Source organism: Esox lucius, chromosome 3 (genome assembly GCF_011004845.1).
Source record: "Esox lucius isolate fEsoLuc1 chromosome 3, fEsoLuc1.pri, whole genome shotgun sequence".
Taxonomy (NCBI): domain Eukaryota; kingdom Metazoa; phylum Chordata; class Actinopteri; order Esociformes; family Esocidae; genus Esox; species Esox lucius.
The window spans coordinates 28,015,705-28,035,837 of record NC_047571.1 but is presented as its reverse complement, the minus strand read 5'-3'; the positions used below and the strand labels follow the sequence as shown (position 1 = coordinate 28,035,837).

Sequence of the window (20,133 nt, the reverse complement as noted above, 5' to 3'; positions counted from 1 at the left end):
ATGCAGATTTCATTTTCCAACAGGACTTGGCACCTGCACACAGTGCCAAAGATACCAGTACCTGGGTTTAAGGACCATGGTATCCCTGTTCTTAATTGGCCAGCAAACTTGCCTTACCTTAACCCTATAGAAAATCTGTGGGGCATTGTGAAGAGGAAGATGCGTATCGCCAGACCCAACAATGCAGAAGAGCTGAAGGCCACTATCAGAGCAACCTGGGCTCTCATAACACCTGAGCAGTGCCACGCCTGATCGACTCCATGCCACGCCGCATTGCTGCAGTAATTCAGGCAAAAGGAGCCCCAACTAAGTATTGAGTGCTGTACATGCTCATACTTTTCATGTTCATATTTTTCAGTTGGCCAACATTAAAAAAAAAATTTTTTTTATTGGTCTTAAGTAATATTCTAATTTTCTGAGATACTTAATTTGGGATTTTCATTCGTTGTCAGTTATAATCATCGCAATTAAAATAAATAAACATTTGAAATATATCAGTCTGTGTGTAATGAATGAATAATATACAAGTTTCACTTTTTGAATGGAATTACTGAAATAAATCAACTTTTTGATGATATTCAAATTTTATGACCAGCACCTGTAAACCTCAGGAACCCTGGTTCGCTTTTGACAAAATTTGCATCAATGAGGGTTTTTCCCAGATATCTGCCATTTACAAAATTACACTGAAAGCCCAGGAGGGGCGCTGCATCATTGATAAGGACTACATATTTTCCATGTAAATAAAGACTTCTGAAAACAGAACACAGTGCTCATGGGAAACATTTCAAAATTCAGTTAAAAAACTAGCATCTAATAAATACAGTCAGTGTTGGACATACATGTTCAGCAATTGTAATTTATTTGAATGAATGATAAGTGATCTGCCATTTTACACATATTAGTAAATGTATAGATCAATACCCAGACAGTTAGTGAAGTCAAGTTCCTGGATGAAGTTTAAAAAAAAAAAAAAAAGCATAAAAAGACTAAATCGCTGTCTTTCCATTATCTGGTAATCATGATAACCTACTCCTTCCAAACACTGCAGGGCTAACAGGACATGTTGAGTACAAATACAAAAAGGGGGTTTGGTCTCTTAAATAAATCCATAGTGTGAATTATAGGGGGGCCTCAGTCATCTAAGAAGTCGTCGTCCAGGTTGACGTCTGTGGTGTCGATGTCGTCCAGCTCCATGTTGTCCAGGTCGTCTTCGAGATCATCCAAGACCTGGGGGAGTAGACACATGGCTTACAACACACTCATCTAGATCTGTCCCCGGCCACAGTACATCATTTGTCCTTCTGTTGTGCCTCCCCCAGAGGCGCCGGTCGCTTACCTTGTCCTTCTGTGCCTTAGATGAGCCAGGGCTCTCGTCCTCGTCCTCCTCTTCCTCCACCTCAGGTTCGGGCATTTTTGGGGTTACGGACACGGCCACGGGCGCCAACAATGTTGCTGTGATGCCTGAAGCCGCCGCCGCCTCCTCCTCTCTGCCGTCTTCAGCCTGCCGGTAGACAAGGCACAGACATGACACTTCACAAGCAGGAACACACGCCATGATTGGGACTATTTTGTGATTGATTGATTTTTTGCGTCAGCAATTTGTGTGAGGGCTTCTATAAGTGAGTAACTGTGCTTTCTATTTGCCAGGTGTGTGGTATCAGAAACCTATCGACGGAGTGGATCTAGAACGACCAAACCGTTAAGCCAGCCGCCACATCCTCTGTGGGTGGAGGACGGGCCAAAGAGTCTGACTCACCAGCACGGGCGCAGCGTGTGACAAGGGAGCCCCTTTGGGTTGGTAGCCGGCGGCCTCTTCCAGTATACTCCGTTCTTCATTGGGCTGGGTGGGGAGAAGAGACCAGACGGGGTGTTGTGCATCAGCGAGCAAAGAGAGAGAGAGATGGACCGGACGACACAGTGGAGCCGGACCCCTCCGGTGTTTACACATTCATAGCTGCTGTCGTGCTCAGGTTTACAATTATTTTATTCCTTTGCAAGGAAACAACCTTTCCCACCCTAATTCAGAACATACAACTAGCATAAATCCATTCACGTCCACAGCCGTAGCATTCCATTTAGAGACTTTAAAGCCGGAATTTCTATGCCCGGCGAGGGGCAACCTCAGCCACTCACTGTGATCAGAGGGTAGTCGGTGGCTGGCCGTGAGCTCCCCAGGCAGGTTTCCCGCAGGAACTGCTCGGCGACAAATGCCTCCCTTAGCCCGGGGAACAGGTTCTCGTACTCCGTGGGGTCGGCCAGCGACTCGGCTGCCTTCTGGTTGACCTTGGCCAGGCTCTCCCTCCACAGCTTCACCACCCGAGACACCTGGCTGGGCAGGTAGGTGCGGGCCAGGAAGGCCGCCTCTGGAAGCCGGTTGGTCCGAATCAGCAGCTCCAAACAGTGATCCAGTCTGTAGACGGACAGACAGAGAAGACCAGAAAACAGAGACCGACCGACAGAAGACTAGAGTCAGAGAAAAGTCCAAAACACAGGTATTAACTCCATATGTACAAGTAGATCATAGGAATCCAACAGCAGATTAATGACCGCTACAATAAGAAGGCACGATTCCACCAGAGCAATAGCCAGCCATGCAACTTCCTTCAATAACGTCCAACCAATGACAGATGTTGGGCTGTTCGTTTTCAAGTTCACACAAAGGGAGCCGGTCCCGAGCCCACCGATTGGAACCCCACCCCCTCCCCATCCCGCCCCCTTACTCACTTCCCCTGCAGGAAGTAGGTCATGAAGGCCACGTTGTTCTTGCCGTCCCGCTCCGCGCCCTCGGCCAGCTTGCCGACCATAGCGGCGTTGCCCGAGGCGGTGGCGAGCAGCAGCAGCCCGCCGTAGTCCTGGGCGTGGTGGAGGCACTCCTGGGCCAGGCTGAACTGACACTTGCTGATGGCCAGCTCAGCCAGCTGCTTCCACTTCTGCTCCGACTGGCGGCCGAGACAACAGTGATGTTCTGATGTTATGCCGTTTTATATACACACACACGTTCCACCGTCAACACGAGAGCTCACCGAGTTGAATCCTCGTATCAGGTTACGGTAATCGTTGTTTAGTGACGAGGCGCCTGGGTAAACTAGTTTAACCATTTGATTGAGTACATCTTCCATTCAGAGGATGACTGACTAGATTTTAAACCGTAAGGCACTACAGTCTTCAGTGCTAAATAACTGACTGAGCGTATTGGCGTTTGAACTCTCACAGTCATGCCTCCTTATAGCCTGGTAACGCGGGTCTCACCTCTGCCTCCACGGCCAGCTGATAGGCGATCTTTAGCTCCCCCAGCTGCAGGGCCAGCTCAAACCTGTGCTCCGAGTCAGATGACACGGCCAGAGCCTGCTGCTTGAAGCCCTGCACCGTCAACAAGGACATGCCAGTCAACACATTAAGACGCTGCACAGAGTCAGTTCTTTCAACACAGCCACCATGAGGAAATAAATAATGCAGAATTGCTAACGTGCTGTAGCCTGCCGACAGAAGGCCCTGAGGCCACCACCCCAGAGGTTTCTGACCTGTTTCTCCAGGAAGTGGGCCACACGTGTCCTCTGCTCCTTGGGGATGGTGGGCAGCACTTTGTCGGCCATGCCGAAGTCCCGGCGCATCACAGCCGTCTGGTACTCCAGCACGGACACCAGCAGGGAGTAGCTGACTATGTTGAGCTCCTTGTCGCCCAGGTACAGGCGGTCGTCCTTGGGGATGTAGCCCAGCAAGTACATGGTCCTGCGGACGGAAACAGACCGACAGACTGGTTATTTACCGTTATTTCACCAGGTGAATTCACTGAGAACCCATGCTGATTCACAGCACCGACCCGGGGAGATTTCAGGGATTTAAAAAAGGAAACACTTGAAGATGGAGGTTTTGGCCAAGGGTTTTACCTGGTTAGAGACTGAAAAGCGTGCTAAACGGAGGAAGATATTTTTAGTAGGATGATTCGTCTAGTCTAGGACTGGGCCTTATCAGTAACTGGAAAACTCAACGAGTCAGACTCAAGGAAACAGCCCCTCTAGTACTGACTTCAGTGAGAATATCTTACACCCAAGTCATATTCAATAGTAAGAAAAGCACACCAGATTTGCCCCCCCCCCCCCCAAATAAATACCTGTCCAAGTGAGCGATTGTTACGATCTCTCCGCCCACAAAGTAGTTGAGTCTGTTGACGGAGCTGGTGTAGATGAAGCAGTCTCCCACCCAGAGACCCGTCTTCACCACCTCCTGGATCTCCCCTTGGACCTGAGGGACCAAGACAAAATGGCTGACAGACTGAGGACGAGGAATGGTGCCATGTTGTCTAGGGACCTCTGCTAGGTTCGGTCTCACCCATAAGCTTGGCCTGTATGGTAGCAGAGTACCAGCCGGTTAAACACACACCTCAAAGGCGTCTTCGATGCCATCCTCCGTCACACCCTCATTGTTCTCTTGGGAGGCTGCGACTTTCTCCGACAGGTATCGCAGGATGAAGAAGGATTCCTCTGTGGCAATACACACCAACTCACCCGAGTCTGACCAGAAGATCTACAGACGGATAAAGACGCAATGTCGATCTCTGACCAGAAGATTTACAGACAGCCGAAGACATAGCGTTTACCTCTGACCAGAAGATTTACAGACAGACGAAGACATAGCGTTTCTGAACAGAGGATTTACAGACAGAGGAAGACATAGCGTTTATCTCTTAACAGAGGATTTACAGACAGAGGAAGAAGTGTTTCTCCTATGCTACAACTATAGATTTCATCATGGCATTGAAATGGAAACTGTCGTGTGAACATCTCCATCAACAAATGACTGGGTGGACAATCAATCCTCAACGGTCAAAGACACATGCAAATGGCCGGTTGCTCCAGAACACATTCTGGTAGATGTTCTGAACAGCAGTACCCACGTGTTTGGGCTGGATCTCGATTCGGCGGATCAACTCTGTATTCTCCCAGTCATAGAAGGCCAGACCATTCACCGACCTGACACCCAGCAAGAAACCTCCATAGATACCTGTAGGAATGCATTGACACCAGGAACGTATTAAGCAATGACAAGAAGACGAAGGCCTCTCTTTTTTACAGAAATTAACTGAGTTGTCCAATTAGAGGCAAAACTAAAATGTGTGAGGCATGAAGTTCAGCTGCCTGCCATGTTCCACAAAAACTGCCATAACTACGTTCCCACAGTATGACCAACTCCATTTACCTTCAGCACCAAAGTCTGGCTTGAAAGACTTCTTCTCCTTGAAGTTCTTAAAGATTTTGACCACACTGTTGCTTTCCCTAATGGCATATCTGTGAAGAAACAAATCATGGACAATGGTGAGTGATAGACAGGAATCATCCATCATGACGTAACACCTTTGAATAGTTAATATTACGATATAGAACCTTTCGGTGAATTAACATTTGAGGCGAGCTGACTTACTCTGAGGAGTCGTGGGCCCAGACAAACTCCTGCGCAGAGCCGAAGCTCTTGTTCCTCAGTGCCATAGCGGTGTAGATGATGTATTCGCCGTCTCCACACACCACCACAAACCTGACAACAAACACACACACAGATTCAAGAGGGGCCACAGAAAACGTACATATTTTCAGCAGACTAAAAGCTTGTCCGGAGGAAGACAAGTTTATTCCTAAGGATGTATTTATAACATCTGAAGACTACTTTGCCTTTGAACGTGTGACGCGCAAAAACAGTAACGCGTCAGTGCGAGACACATGAAAGGTTCACTTAATGACTGAAAAGGGGCAGGGCAGACTGACCGCCCATTTGGGTTATGCTGGATGGTCTGGGGGTAGATCTCACAGCTGCCCATGTCCTTGACGGCCAGCGGAAGCCTTTCTCCGTCTTTGATCTCTGTGTCGCCCATGGCCTTCAGGTTGGCCTGCTGCACTTCCGAATGCTTGGCCCAGATGATCTTTCCGTTGGTGTCCATGGACATGGCCGGCTCCTCACGGCCCAGCTGCAGCGCACGGGGGGACAGACGAGAGGCTTTCAGTGAAGGCGCCGAAAGCAGTTTCAACAAAGAAAGGTACTTTTAAAGGCTACGTTTGCGATGCACGCAAACGGGGCCATTTCAGAATGAAGGTCATGCACAAAAACATTCCAATGGAGGTTTGTGTTCCACACCTTGATGATGATACTGCCTTCATCGTAACCCAGGGCGACATTGTTGGACCCCCTCAGGCCACACACACACCAGACACGCTCCATGCCGTAGTTCAACGTGCTCTCCAGGCGATATGTACTGGAGTGCCAGATACGCACAGTGCCTGTGGAAACACGCGTCCTCCTTTCATTTTCAGAACCCTGTGTGTGTGTGTGTGTGTCCAAGAGCATGTTTTTGTGTGACTATATAAACTGTACATTCATGTGAAAACATGAAACATAATGGTATACATTGGTGTGAACACGCAGCCCTCAGCATGCCCAACAACAGCAACAGACCCATCAGAGGATCAGAATCTGATGTAGTGTCTAAATAGGGCCAGAACAGAACCTTCCACTGGATCAGAATCTGATGTAGTGTCTAAATAGGGCCAGAACAGAACCTTCAGAGGATCAGAATCTGATGTAGTGTCTAAATAGGGCCAGAACAGAACCTTCAGAGGATCAGAATCTGATGTAGTGTCTAAATAGGGCCAGAACAGAACCTTCAGAGGATCAGAATCTGATGTAGTGTCTAAATAGGGCCAGAACAGAACCTTCAGAGGATCAGAATCTGATGTAGTGTCTAAATAGGGCCAGAACAGAACCTTCAGAGGATCAGAATCTGATGTAGTGTCTAAATAGGGCCAGAACAGAACCTTCAGAGGATCAGAATCTGATGTAGTGTGAATAAGGTCAGGCATTCTGGTGGCCTTATGACTGACATGTAGGTCTATCAGTTCCTCACCGTCCTCTGACCCTGTGATGATGATAGGCAGCTCTGGGTGAAAGCTGACACATGACACATTCTGGGCGTGTCCCTCTAAGGTCTGCACACACGTCTTATTCTGGAGAGGGGGGAGAGAGAGTGAGATCATCTACTGCAGACGAATCACTCCTGGGACAGGACAACGTTCAGCCTCAGTAAAGTAGCAGTGAAAGGCCTGCTTTTTCAATGTATCTGCATTCATTTCAGACAGACTTACACAGCATTCAGCCATGCCTAGCTACACATACATCAACATCTGCAGAGGATGGCTGTCACTGCTTGTTAGGGCCAGGAGGTTTCATCACACCGCCGTGTTACCTGGTAGTCCCAGATCTTGACCAGGCGGTCGTCGGCTCCTGAGATGAGGTAGGGCTTGTCCCCTCCACTGTAATAGTCGATGCAGTTGACTCCTTTCTCGTGGCCCTCCAGAGTAAAGTTAGGCGAGGAGGAGCCCAGCTGCCACACCTGTGATAAGTCAGGTCAACCTGTCAGTCAACCCCTCGCTACATTCACAGACATGTTATGGGACAGACGACCTGTCAGTCAACCACTCGCTACATTCACAGACATGTTATGGGACAGAGGATGTGCCAGTCAACCACTCGCTACATTCTCAGATAAGTTATGGGACAGAGGATGTGCCAGTCAACCACTCGCTACATTCACAGACATGTTATGGGACAGGGGATGTGCCAGTCAACCACTCGCTACATTCACAGACATGTTATGGGACAGACGACCTGTCAGTCAACCACTCCCTACATTCACAGACATGTTATGGTACAGACGAGGTGCCAGTCAACCACTCGCTACATTCACAGACATGTTATGGGACAGACGATGTGCCAGTCAACCACTCGCTACATTCACAGACATGTTATAGGACAGACGACCTGTCAGTCAACCACTCGCTACATTCACAGACATGTTATGGGACAGAGGATGTGCCAGTCAACCACTCGCTACATTCTCAGATAAGTTATGGGACAGAGGATGTGCCAGTCAACCACTCGCTACATTCACAGACATGTTATGGGACAGATGATGTGCCAGTCAACCACTCGCTACATTCACAGACATGTTATAGGACAGACGACCTGTCAGTCAACCACTCGCTACATTCACAGACATGTTATAGGACAGACGACCTGTCAGTCAACCACTCGCTACATTCACAGACATGACATCACAAACCCAGACACACATTCGGCTGTTACCTTGATGGTTCTGTCCAGAGAGGCGCTGGCAAACTGGTTGTTGTCTTTAGGGTTGATGACTATCTGCATGACGTAGTGGGTGTGGCCTTCGAACACCTGACTGCAAGACCACTTCTTCTCCCAGTCCCACAGTTTGATCAGCATGTCGTCTGGATGCAGACACACAGTGAGTTAGTAGCACGCTCATGGTGGCAACTTAGTCTGAGGGCATTTGACACATGCGTATGGAAAAGTAGGACTGGTGAGAGATCAGCTGGCGGCGGGCCTACCGCTGCTGGTGAGAATGTAGGGCTGGGTAGGATGGACGGCGATACAGCGGATGTAGTCAGAGTGGGCCTCAAACATGTGGACCCTCTCCAGTGTGTTGTAGTTGAACACACGAATCTGCATGTCGTCCTACAGTGACAGGTGAGAAAGACATATGACCATGCCAGCAGAGCAATTTATGCGCACAGGTAGCTAGTGTTAAAGAACCAAGTGCTTCCCTTCCTTGGTAACATAGCACCCAATGCGTAAGTGATACAATACATGTACTGCTGTAGGCACTGTAGACTAAAATATCCCTTAAAAAAAAAAATAAAATATGATATACAGCAAACAAAAATATTTGTAGGTAACTAGACTGCCAGAATCTCCTTGAACGTGACAGGTTAAGACAAGAGACCATCCCCTAATGAATCTCCAATGGGGTGTGAGGTAAGTCTAGTGAGCTTCCCTCTAAGAAAGGTTACAGTTCACTGTTTAGGTCCACACTATAAAAACAAAACAAGCAGTATCTATTCTAGTCTACATTTGTGACAGTTGTGGCTGATAACACAGAGCATCTATCAGAAGGTCTAACTTTTTTTATCATCACAACTTTTTCCAGAATTTCAAATAGTATCACTCACCGCTCCGGTTATGACCCAGTTCTTCCTGGCTACAAACTTTGAAGCTCTCACTGGGAGGTCACACACCTCAAAAGTCTTCACCAAGGTCTTAAAAGGAGATGTTCACATACACAAATCTGACATTGTCATTGTATACAACAAGTTCAATTTCAGAACTGTTTAGGCTATCTACATGGTAATCAATACTAAACAGAAACGGTGTGTATGTGTGCGTGTCTACCTGTGTTTCGTGGTTCCAGACGCAGACACTACCATTGTATAGACTGGCCAGCATCCACGGCTCGGTCGGGTGAAGGTCCACGCTCTTCACGCGATCCGACCGGGCAGTCAGCTTCCGTTTGATGTCCAGCCTGAGAGGCTGCGAGACAGATTACATGGTGTTTGGTCAATAGCAATTACTTAACACAGCAGTGAGCAACGTATTTATCTGATTGTAGACAGTTTGCTTTGCCAACTAAGTTAACGTTAAGCAATATTTCCACTGATAGTTATTACATTTTCTAATACACACGATCAATACAACGTAATTATCACATGCAATAGTTAGCTGGGCAAAGTAGCATACCATAAAAAACGTATTCGCACGCAGAACTTAGAAAACGTACAAATAATTGCTAGTAGGTTATCTAACTGCTTTGCTCCGATTGGTATCTTTTTAAATACTCCAAGGACAAGACGATCATTCTTAACGTGAAGAACCGCTGGCTAACCTGTACAGTTACAGTAGCTACCTACCGAACTTCGCATGATCTTTGTAATATTAACTAGTAGTGTTATAGTCGTTACAGTAGTTAGTTGGTGTTTCTAAGTTGTCTTCCTAATTAATAATTGGTTAAAAATGGCGTAGACAAATACGAACAGAACTAAGCGGCTAACATGTAAGATAGATAGCCCAAAACAGGCCTAGCTAGTTTGTTTAGCTAGCTAGCGAAATTAGCATCGCTAGTCTTTCTCAATCATCACCGCACCGGCTTTACACAGACAGTTTAGTCGCATGCAAAATATTGCAATTCAGACTAGATTTATGTATCATTGTGCCCTTATCTTACCATGTTTTATCCCCAAGTTGTATCTTTCAATGTGACGGAATTGTGAATAGTTCCAGTCGGTGTAGCTTTTTCTCTGGACGGACTGTCGAGTGACGTGGAACCCGTTAAACTTCCTGAAAGTGTGTACGATGGGAAACGATGACGTGCCATTAGGAGGGTCGTTTTGGTCGTGGCATATTTTCCCTGTTGTACATGGTGCTTTGATTGTCTGAACGTTGTTACACTATTGAAAACATATAATATGCGTACCGTACATACACGTACGACATATACATGTTTAAGAAATTCTACATTTTTTATTGTTTCTGCAGTTTACAAGAATATTCAGACTTTTTATGATAAAAACATCGCTATGGCCAAAAGGCCGGGAGAGTAGGTGTCTTTGTAAGATTGTTGTCAGTCCAGGGCAGAAAGCATAACAGACGCGTTTATATCCATAACAGGGTCGCATATTAGCCTACGTATGGCAAAAACCCCTGTAAGGACAAGACTAAAAAAACAAACATCTCAGCGTAGTTTTAAGTTGAGTGAAGTCAAACTGTGTATGTCAGTTTTATTTCACTTATTTTTGGCTGCAACTACACGTTTTGCTTTTTGCCATCGTTATTGACAAATGGCAGAGCTGCATTGTGAAATGAAAGCAGAAGAGCTTCGTATCATCGATAACCGAGTTGCAGATATGATGTCACGAGGCTACGAGGGAGACAGGGCAGTAGGTGGCGCACTTGTAGTACGTGTATGTATCTTTGCATGCTCTGACTAACAAAATCGGTAGTACTTACCACCTGGTACGACTTTCGACTGCATTTTTAATTTTCATCCTCTATGGGTCTTATTGATAAAAGTAATTTATTCCATCTCTTTCCTAATATATTATGCTTTCTCCCAATGGACAAGACAATTTATTAAGACCTTCCAAGACTTTAATGTACATTGATTTTTCCCCCTAGTTTTCCCAACCCAGGCCCCTAAATACTCTTTATCGCTATCTCACCTTTTCCGTTACCTTCAAATGGGGCATTGTGTGTCCTTCCAATTTTCTGTCTTGCCTGCCCCACCGCCTAGCTAATCCTGGGATGGTTTCCGCTATTACCTCGGTAAAAAGCAATACTTTCTCAGCCAGGTCAATCTGTGCATTGTGTTGTTGGACAAACACTCCACTGCTAAAATTAAGTCTGATTGGCAGCGGGAGTTGTGTGTTTCATTAACACTGGAGTGGTGGGCTGAGGCGATAGACAGAGTGAGCTCCACTACACCTTGTGCTCGTCTTCGACTCATACAATTTATGGCTTTACGGTGCAGTTTTCCGCTGGTCTGGAACAATATCCAAATGTAAATTATGAGTTTGCTAGATCCCATGTCACCCATGTTCCTTCAGCGATAGTCTACACTATACAATTACTGGAATTCTATTTTCATTGTAAAAGTAGCATTAAAAAAATCTGAATAAAAATACATAAAAAAAATTAAATCAAATCCCAATCGTTAGATGAAAGTACAATAATCAATTCTTTATTCGGAGGTTGTTGTGTTATGAGTTTGCAACAATATGACAGGTTTAAATGGCAACAATCGTTTAATATGGAAACATGGTATGAAATAGGGAATTAATATAATCCAGTAAAGCATATACAGATGAGGCTCCTATTGTTTTCTCTTGAAGACCTGCACGCAGACGTTGTCCTCGCACTTCAGCTCCTGGGAGAAGAGAAGAAATCTAACGTAACATTTCTTTACAACAGCTGGCATCCCCGCCCGGCGTCACCACGCTACGCCTTATAGTTAGCATAGATAGGACTTATAGTTGCTTCATTCGGATGTATAGGGGCTCTATTACATCAGCCTATCTAGTGTTCTGTTATCTATAATTGCACCCACCAGGTACAGTTTGTCTCCGTCAATCCAGTGCTTCCATCCGCGGTTGGCCTTTTCCCCCTTCTGGGTACACACTAGTTTTGCCCCCTCCCAAAGCACAAGAGCCTGTCAAGATTAAGTCACAAATCTACATGATTATTGCCGACAATTAATGAAGGCATGCTTCCAACACAAAACGGAAAATGCTTTCATCTGAGGCCTGAGGAGGGACAATAATCGCTTAATTAATCAAGTAGGAAACGGTAATCATGTTAAAATGACACCGGTAAGTTAACTAGACATATCACTTTTAGGTGTATTATAAATATTTTCCCTTTGATTATTCTTTAAAGTAAACACTTTTGAGACTGGGCATGACATTGTAGAGAGTCCTCGCTAACACCTGTTCCAGCAAAAAGTTAGATCAGTCCGGCGATAACACACATCCGAGAACAGGTGAAATGTAAAAGCATCCAAAAAAGGCCTCTTGTCCTACCTTGACCACCCTGTTGTCCAGTCCTTTCGTGTGCTCCTCAAACTCCACACCCAAAGTGAACATCAGCTCATAGTTTCTGAAGGTGCTATAAGTGTTGATTTCAAATTTGTCTCCATCCTGAATGATCACTTTGGTCTGGGCCAGATGCACTGCGATTTTACGTGTAGCAAAGTCGATGTCTGTGGTGAACAGTTTAATATAAATGACATGTAACATAAGAATATTATACATGTAAATAAAAAGGCAGAATGTGTCTAGAGCTGCAAAACTTTATAAATTAGGTTCATAAATGTTCAGCTCTATGTAAAATGTAGGCTAAAGCAACATACCAGGACGAAATATTGCACCACTGTACATATTACATATTTTGCTGATGTCAGTTGATTATGCTACTGTCCATTGAGAGTGCTTGAAACCACCAGTCAGTCATCTTAGCTGTCTTAGTCAGGTCAGTCCTTCACATAAATCAATGTAAATACACTATTTTAGTTAACAATTTCAAATACAAAATGTATTAATTATTTTTGTTTCTTATTGAAGTGGAGATGGTAGCATTAGTAATCTTAAAAATATCTATATGAAATGTATATGAACAGAAAAGTGTTGAAAAGTACTGCCATTTATACTAAAAGTGACTCCAAAATGGCAATTACATTATTTAACAATATATTTCCATTGGGAAGAAATGCATCTTAAACACAATCAAAACAAACAGTTTCGTGGAGCACAAGCTTTTTGTAGTCACAGAATGGTAGCAATATGGGATCCCATTACATATTTTATTATATTTGTGGGAGGAATCTTATGGTGTGCCAATACAATTACCCCTATTATTTTTAGATGACATAATCTATTTATTTCTCTATTTTATGAACAATTGCATTACCATCTATATAAAACGGTAATAGAATTTCAGAAATGTTCAGAGCAAACAATGCACTTACAGTTTTATAACTACTATACATTAGTTACACGGTATATAAATGATACTGCAGAGATCCATATAGATGAACAAAGTCTTACTTAGTGCCTTCATGTACCCCTCAAAGTTGTCATTGCTCACCAACTCCCAGGTGCCATTGAAGTCCGCCTGCATGTTGGCTCTGTGAACTTTGGGCTGAACCACAATGCTGAGGTGCTCAGTGTCCACGTGTTTATATAGCTGCCCAAGCTGAGGGCAGAGAACTGTTAAAAAAGTATTAAAGCCATGGCCTACGTTGTTCCCTCACTCACCCAGAATCACACAATCACTCACACACACACACACACACACACACAGAATCATACACACAATCACTCACACACACAGAATCATACACAGAATCAAATACACACACAGGCATTGCATTTTTTCTCTCTTGCATTCTTGTATTTATTCTGCTCAAACAAGGCATCAGGTTATTGAACTTTGAGCATGTTCAAAATGTGCAAACCCAATATCTGCCTATAGAAAGCACACCAGTTTGAGTAAGACACGTGATCCTGTTCTTGTAGTTGTGCTGTATCTACCACAGTTACTAAACATGTGATATTTGGTACTGGGTTCTATGATTAAGCTACTACTACTACTGCTACTACTACTACTACACCTACAACCAATAATTTCACATCATACCTATCACCACTCCAATATTGTCCACGCCAGTGAGAAATCGATCAAAATGACTTTTCCCTTTTTTTTTTACTTTCCTCATCTCAACTGTAGAATATTTGCCATTGCCTCAAAGTAATGTAATACTTCAAGCTTTCCTTTATGTTTGTATTCATTGTCATGCTGATGTTTCCATGGCAGAGAAGTAGTGCCTTTGGCAGAGAACTGGGGTAGAGTGTGAAGGGTAACTGGGAGTTCTCAGAAGCTGCTGAAAACTCCCAGACAGTTTTAATCGCTGAGTTACATGTTTAGGAGGTGAAATTAATTACATGTTGAGAATGCTTAATCATCACAATTGTACAAATTAATATAAAGGAAGTATCTGTCAGGATATTCACCAGATTTCATTGGAGTAGACCTACAGGGCGTTTCTCTTTTATTTGACATGTTGTTTATTTGTCTTTATTTGGCTCTATACTTCACAAGCTGTGACTTTTGGTGTAATTAGATAATAGTATGTAATCAAATATTACTATGAGGTTAAATTAAGCTTTTATTTGAGGGTATTGGTGAATGTATTGGGTTTTACTGTTTAGGAATGAAAACACCTTGTCTACCACTTTTCTAGTTCAGGACACCTGTCTTTCAAAATCCCTTTTTCAATAAGGAAAGGTTTGAGTAGACCTTTCTGATACAAAGCGACATCAGCTGTGATTTAAATTATTTAAAAGTTCCCAAAAATCTCAATAATAGTGAAACCTTTTCAGATTTAGTTTTTCTTCCTTTTATTTAGTAATTTTTTACATCTATGTACAGTATGTATTTTAATATATCCTTTTAAACACACATTTATTTTCCATTCCTTTACGCATCCTGAAAAAAAACCCCACAGCTTAGCATCACAATTTGTTAGTATGAATAATTTCACAGTTTCTCTCATGTTGCGTCTCACTGGGGCCAGAAGTTAGTGGGCTTAAAGTCTTCCTTCCTGCCGGTCAAGTTCACCTCCAGTTATGATAAGTCCAGCATCAGATATTTTCAGGCACTAAATCGGAAAACACCTACCACAACTTCCTACAAAGTAAATGAGAACCTACAACATTCTGATCAGTGGTGATGGACCCAGTCATTTCCCTTAGTTGTCCATCAGCCCTGTTGGGGACACTCTGACTTTGGTGAAGAAAGGCAGCAGTCTGGGTGGAAATACATCTGAAAGGTTGGATGGACTTCAGGAAAGCTGGTTGACTAAATGGATGGATGAACGGATGGATGAGTGAATTTGGCAGTTCTCCTTTACAGTCATGGGTGGTGTCTGTGTCCTTCTGTTGTACCACTGTTTGTTTAGATTTTCTGAAAGACCTGCTTGCAAACGACCCCACAAACCCTCAGCTCCTGCAGAGAGTACAGATGGTAAAATGATGTTCCATCCAGAGAATGAACAGGATTTCAAATAAATCTAATTGATTAATTATTTGCTGTAGTAGAGAGAGAGAAAACTAAACCCTCTATAATTATTCATTTAGGTACAGCCGTGAAGACATTGAACATTGAAGACGTCAATAATGCTTACAGTAAATCAATCTTCTCTATGGGGAATAATCACACGCAAAGCAACTGCAGTACTTGCAGTTATATTTCTAACCAGCAGAGAGCAGCGTTGTTCAAGGTCCCAGAGGTTTAACTGAATTAAAAAGCCACTCTGCTGATGAATGACTTTATGGCCTCTTATTATGAACATCTGCTGGAATCACTGTGACTAAATAAGCTGGCAGTCAGATGCCTTTTATTTAGCTTTGATGACAATAACCATAGCAATAAAAATCTGAAATGACACAGTAATGAGAGCTGGCGTAGGGTAGTCATTGTAGAGGAGAGTAGATCTTCTTTGGGTACTGTATGAGTTCATTAGAGAGGTGAAGGATTTCTTTGGTTATTGCGTCATTTAAATGCTTATTAGGTTACCAAAGTCGGAAACCAAATCTCATTATTTTTTACATTTTTTAAATCACATGATCTGAGAGCTGTCGTGACAAATTGGAAATTTGGAACTGAAGGAGTAGACATGTTTTGAAAGGATCTCAATGAATAGACTCTTACCAGATGAAGCTGGTGTCATTGAAATGACCTGAATAGACTCTTACCAGATGAAGCTGGTGTCATTGAAATGACCTGAATAGACTCTTACCAGATGAAGCTGGTCTCCCTCCACCCAGTGGGTCCAGCCTCGGCCCTCCTTCTCTCCCTTCTGGACACACACCAGCTTGTCCCCATCCCAGGAGACAGTGGTCTACAGGGACACAGGAGAGACACGGTAATGTATTCTAGTGAGTCATCTCTCACTCTCTCACACACACACACCCACACACACCTTTCTCATTGGAACTTTGAACAGTTGGTCTATGTACTGTTACATGATGGAGAAGACAAATTGCCAAAGAGTGTGAATGAGATCTTCCAGCCACATTCTTGAGGTCACCAGCTACACTGTAGAGAGGAAGCCATTGCAAGGTCAACCACTCTGACCAGCCGCATCTTCCAAACATCCATGTTAACATGTGACAATCAATTGCCATAACCATGCACAACAACGACCTTGTATTATTCACTCTGTCTGTTGCGACATTCCAATCTTACTTCAACTCTAAGAATAGTTATTAATGTTAACATCTCCCAGGTGATTTAGTTTCCTGATGGTGTTCCCAACAGCGCACCGCGTGAGAGCTCCTTATGGGCTTGGAAAGTAATCTGTCTACATTGGCTTACTAGGGCAGTTTGTCTCTGACCTCCAGACTAAACATCTCCCCTCTACGTCTTTTGTCTCATTCACCCTATACCGGTTTAAACTGGACCATGCTGTCGTGGATATTTGTGAACCGTCCCACTTTCCACCCCCTCTGATCTGGGCATCTAAGGCTCTGCTTCCTACCTGGCAGGCTGCTTCGACCAGGTGATGTGAAGAGGATTGGTGTCTGTTACACAGCCTCTTACTACTGGTGTTCCCCAAGGCTCAGTTCTTGGCCCTGTCCTCTTACCTCTATACACTAAGGCTCTTAGCTCTGTCACATCCTCACATGGTCTTTCCTATCACTGCTATGCAGATGATATTCAGCTATTCTTGTTCCTTCCCCCTTTCCAACACCCATGTGACAATATGAATCTCTGCCTGGCTGGCCGACATCTCCACTTAGCTCTTTAGAAATGTATGGACTTATTACTGTAAGTCACTCTGGACACGGTTGTGTGCTAAATGACTAAAATGTAAATGTAACTCACCATGCATTTTCGGTCATCGACGCCAGACAGGTCCTCCTCAAACTCCTTCCCAATATAAAAATCCATGTTGTAGTTCTTGAATGTACTGATTGTCTTAATGATCACGTGGTCGCCATCGAGAATGATGTCCTTGTCGAGCTTCAACAAGTTGGCAATTTTTCTAATGGCAACATTTACATCTGTGTGATGGATGGGTCCCCAAGAAGAAAATAGGAAAGCTATTAATACTGAGGACGAGTGCCCATTTTTTATATTTCTTCAGAAAATATTCAGAGCTTTTAATGATTTTTGGAGATGATTCAAAGTTACTGGTAAACCTCTGTGTCAGTATGTTTTGTATAGAATATCATTCTTTACACTCACACCTATTTTGAACTGCAGATGTAGGATCAAAATTTTAGCCAGTTTACTACAGCAGGAAAATAATCCTGCATCAACAGGAAATACGAACAATTACAGTTGTTCAATTAACAATTAAGTATACTGAATGACATTTTTGTAAATCTACATTGTTTGTAGGTCTGAAATATCAAATTACAAACTTCAAAACCCCTTTTAAACTTCGAATACAGACATTTCTGCATTGACAGAATGTTTTCGCTCAACCAGGTAAACATTGACCAAAATAGTCCTGATGATGAGACTAGAACAATCAGTACCACCCACTTTAACGTTCCCTCACATATTCTCTTCCATTAATACTGGGGAACAACTTACCGAGGGCTTTCATGTACTCCTCAAAGTTGTCATTGGAGATCATTTTCCAATACCCATTCAGATCAACTGGCATCTCGGCTATGTTTCAGGATCCGATATGTTTACTTGCAATTGAATGCCGGGCGTCTGTACACAACTCCCATTTAACCATACACACTTTAATCGGATTACTTATCTTATTAGTAAATAAAAAATAAATATTTGAAGTCTCCCTCATCCTTTTCTCCGTCGCTGATTCGCCAGGCCATTTCACCCCTCACAGCCAGTACATGCGAGGCATCCCTGCGCAAACCGCGCGTTTGGAGCAAAGGCATGAACCAATTATCAATTAACACATGCTATTTGGAGATGGCTAAGATCAGTTAGGATTAGGGTAAGTTATATTCTTTAGGATTTGATTAACCTCGCCCCATGGCTCGAATTGCTGGCGCATAGGTAAAGCCAAACAGCAGGGAGAATGAAAAGATAGAGAAACCGATGGACAAGCAGAAAATAATTTATATTGCTACAATTGTTCAAGGATGATATTTAATTCACAGGCTACTTACGAATAAATGCTGATTAGTGGTTCAGAGTTGGTCAGTGGTCAGACACAGTACTAATAACGTATTAATAACGTACCACGATTGTCTGGTGACATTCTCCCGCTCTTTCTCTCGTTTGAATCTGTAAATCGGGTTCCTTTTTTACCAGTAGGCGATATTTGAGAGACCTCGTGTTCCTCTATACTGCAATGGCCATCAGGCAATGGCCAACACAGGGATACTAGGTGATGAATAAAAATGTCATAACAGGTGTTTAGTAATATCCCACTTTCAATAGATGTGTCACTCATCGGACTTTTTCTATAGATGGAGGACCGAAGAGACTGTTTTGTCCTTGGAACAAAAAATGTGTTGATACTGATGTCGGAATTGAGAGACTATTACTTTTTTTTTCATCTTTTTTTATTATTTAATTTGATGGTGAGCGTATTATTCAAACGCCTTCAAACATCTCAAGGATCTTATACAGATACCACACAGGAAGTGATGATTACTGACTTTTAGCGAGGTAGCACTAGCATCACAAAATGTACATTCAAAATGACATGCACATTGGTTGATAATAATCTAATACATCTGTAGACAGATTTTATACCCAGTGGTCAACCCCAAAAACTGTATGGTCTGCGGGAAAGGGCCATCGACCGCCACCTGCCCCCCACTGAGGTCATGCGTGACAGGGCAAGGAAGGATTCAGTCAAGATCATTGCTGACATCCTCCAACCCAGTCTCTAATTGCTCCAAAATGTCTCCCTTTAGTAGGCGGACTGCACGGGTCAATCTTCACCAAAAAACTTGGCTAGCTGGACGATTCCTTTCACCGTTCTGTGGACCTTTGGAACCACCCGTCTGTATGACTAAGGACCAACAAGAGAATGAACAGTTGCACGGTACCACTCCCAGAAATCAACTCATCTCCTGTTATCTACACTGATGTGTGAATGTGTACGTCAACTGTATGTTCCGTTCATTGGATTCGCTCACATCTGATGTCCATTATATTACATGCTCCCTATCAGCTTTGTGTATATTAGGTGTATTCTGTCCCCATGGTGTGATGTCTCTCATTAGCGGTATCATTACACATAGTCAAATTCTGGGAATGTCTTAACTAATTCAGTTAATAAAGGCGATTCACAGAGGTCCAGCCAAACGCATTGGGGAATTGGGCACCTGGCCAAATATTTTTTTTGGGGGAGATCAGTTGATCAAACATCAGATGCACATTCTACATTTCTTTCATCCCTCAAGTCCAAATAATGGAGAACATTCCAGAACTCAGGAGAATGATAGAGAGTTTAAGAATGTTGTTTGAATTTGTTTGAAATGTTTTAATAATGTGTAGAAAACCATCTACACTACTGGTATTTTAGTTATGGAGGTATTATATGTTTATACATGTTATGTATTTAATTTCTTTAGTCCTTTGCTTCTTTTAATAAGATTAGAGAATCAAGTGGGCTCAGTCTATAAATGTTTTAATAATTTGTATTTGCTTTTTCATAATTTTCCTATACTAATTTAATTTGAGCTGTTTCCTGCTTATTACCACTTCTGTTTTAGAATATTTCTGAACAGTTTCAGTGTT

General features: G+C 43.4%; 3 protein-coding genes across 4 annotated transcripts; all 3 read right to left on the bottom strand.

The window, feature by feature from the left end:
• Nucleotides 1–839: 839 nt before the first annotated feature.
• Nucleotides 840–10,201, bottom strand: copb2 (COPI coat complex subunit beta 2). Its single transcript, XM_010888616.4, has 21 exons — nucleotides 10,070–10,201; nucleotides 9,241–9,378; nucleotides 9,021–9,107; nucleotides 8,400–8,526; nucleotides 8,131–8,279; nucleotides 7,232–7,378; nucleotides 6,893–6,992; nucleotides 6,127–6,269; nucleotides 5,760–5,959; nucleotides 5,422–5,532; nucleotides 5,200–5,288; nucleotides 4,898–5,004; nucleotides 4,384–4,527; nucleotides 4,115–4,245; nucleotides 3,525–3,732; nucleotides 3,253–3,363; nucleotides 2,728–2,942; nucleotides 2,137–2,413; nucleotides 1,760–1,843; nucleotides 1,340–1,504; nucleotides 840–1,230 (listed from the first exon to the last, which is right to left on the bottom strand). The coding sequence occupies exons 1-21, from the start codon at nucleotides 10,070–10,072 to the stop codon at nucleotides 1,135–1,137; spliced, it is 2,832 nt and encodes a 943-aa protein (XP_010886918.1). The 5' UTR covers nucleotides 10,073–10,201; the 3' UTR covers nucleotides 840–1,134.
• Nucleotides 10,202–11,559: 1,358 nt separating this feature from the next.
• Nucleotides 11,560–13,708, bottom strand: LOC105021141 (retinol-binding protein 2). 2 transcript variants are annotated; one of them, XM_034291413.1, is made up of 4 exons: nucleotides 13,443–13,708; nucleotides 12,420–12,598; nucleotides 11,948–12,071; nucleotides 11,560–11,767 (listed from the first exon to the last, which is right to left on the bottom strand). In XM_034291413.1, exons 1-3 carry the CDS (start codon nucleotides 13,513–13,515, stop codon nucleotides 11,967–11,969), a joined length of 357 nt encoding a protein of 118 aa, XP_034147304.1. In that variant the 5' UTR covers nucleotides 13,516–13,708; the 3' UTR covers nucleotides 11,560–11,767; nucleotides 11,948–11,966. The 2 variants fall into 2 exon arrangements, with proteins under 2 accessions (XP_034147304.1, XP_010886919.2); XM_010888617.5 differs by having other exon boundaries at nucleotides 11,948–12,049; nucleotides 13,443–13,674.
• Nucleotides 13,709–14,808: 1,100 nt separating this feature from the next.
• On the bottom strand, nucleotides 14,809–18,276 carry LOC105021142 (retinol-binding protein 1-like). Its single transcript, XM_010888618.3, has 4 exons — nucleotides 18,001–18,276; nucleotides 17,284–17,462; nucleotides 16,196–16,297; nucleotides 14,809–15,402 (listed from the first exon to the last, which is right to left on the bottom strand). The coding sequence occupies exons 1-4, from the start codon at nucleotides 18,071–18,073 to the stop codon at nucleotides 15,352–15,354; spliced, it is 405 nt and encodes a 134-aa protein (XP_010886920.2). The 5' UTR covers nucleotides 18,074–18,276; the 3' UTR covers nucleotides 14,809–15,351.
• Nucleotides 18,277–20,133: the final 1,857 nt, after the last annotated feature.

What these genes read in the sequence shown, in the direction of transcription:
- copb2 (XM_010888616.4), bottom strand. An exon ending in AAGGCAGTATCATCATCAAG is followed by an intron (nt 5,960 to 6,126) that starts GTGTGGAACACA and finishes CGTGCGCTGCAG; the next exon opens with CTGGGCCGTGAGGAGCCGGC. An exon ending in AGCTGGCCGTGGAGGCAGAG is followed by an intron (nt 2,943 to 3,252) that starts GTGAGACCCGCG and finishes CTCGGCCGCCAG; the next exon opens with TCGGAGCAGAAGTGGAAGCA.
- LOC105021141 (XM_010888617.5), bottom strand. Translation starts at nt 13,515, where the DNA reads ATGCAGGCGGACTTCAATGGCACCTGGGAGTTGGTGAGCAATGACAAC. An exon ending in GGGGTACATGAAGGCACTAA is followed by an intron (nt 12,599 to 13,442) that starts GTAAGACTTTGT and finishes TGTTCACCACAG; the next exon opens with ACATCGACTTTGCTACACGT. An exon ending in TGGACAACAGGGTGGTCAAG is followed by an intron (nt 12,050 to 12,419) that starts GTAGGACAAGAG and finishes TAATCTTGACAG; the next exon opens with GCTCTTGTGCTTTGGGAGGG.
- LOC105021142 (XM_010888618.3), bottom strand. Translation starts at nt 18,073, where the DNA reads ATGCCAGTTGATCTGAATGGGTATTGGAAAATGATCTCCAATGACAAC. An exon ending in TCGATGACCGAAAATGCATG is followed by an intron (nt 16,298 to 17,283) that starts GTGAGTTACATT and finishes GTGTCCCTGTAG; the next exon opens with ACCACTGTCTCCTGGGATGG. An exon ending in AGGGAGACCAGCTTCATCTG is followed by an intron (nt 15,403 to 16,195) that starts GTAAGAGTCTAT and finishes TACTCTCTGCAG; the next exon opens with GAGCTGAGGGTTTGTGGGGT.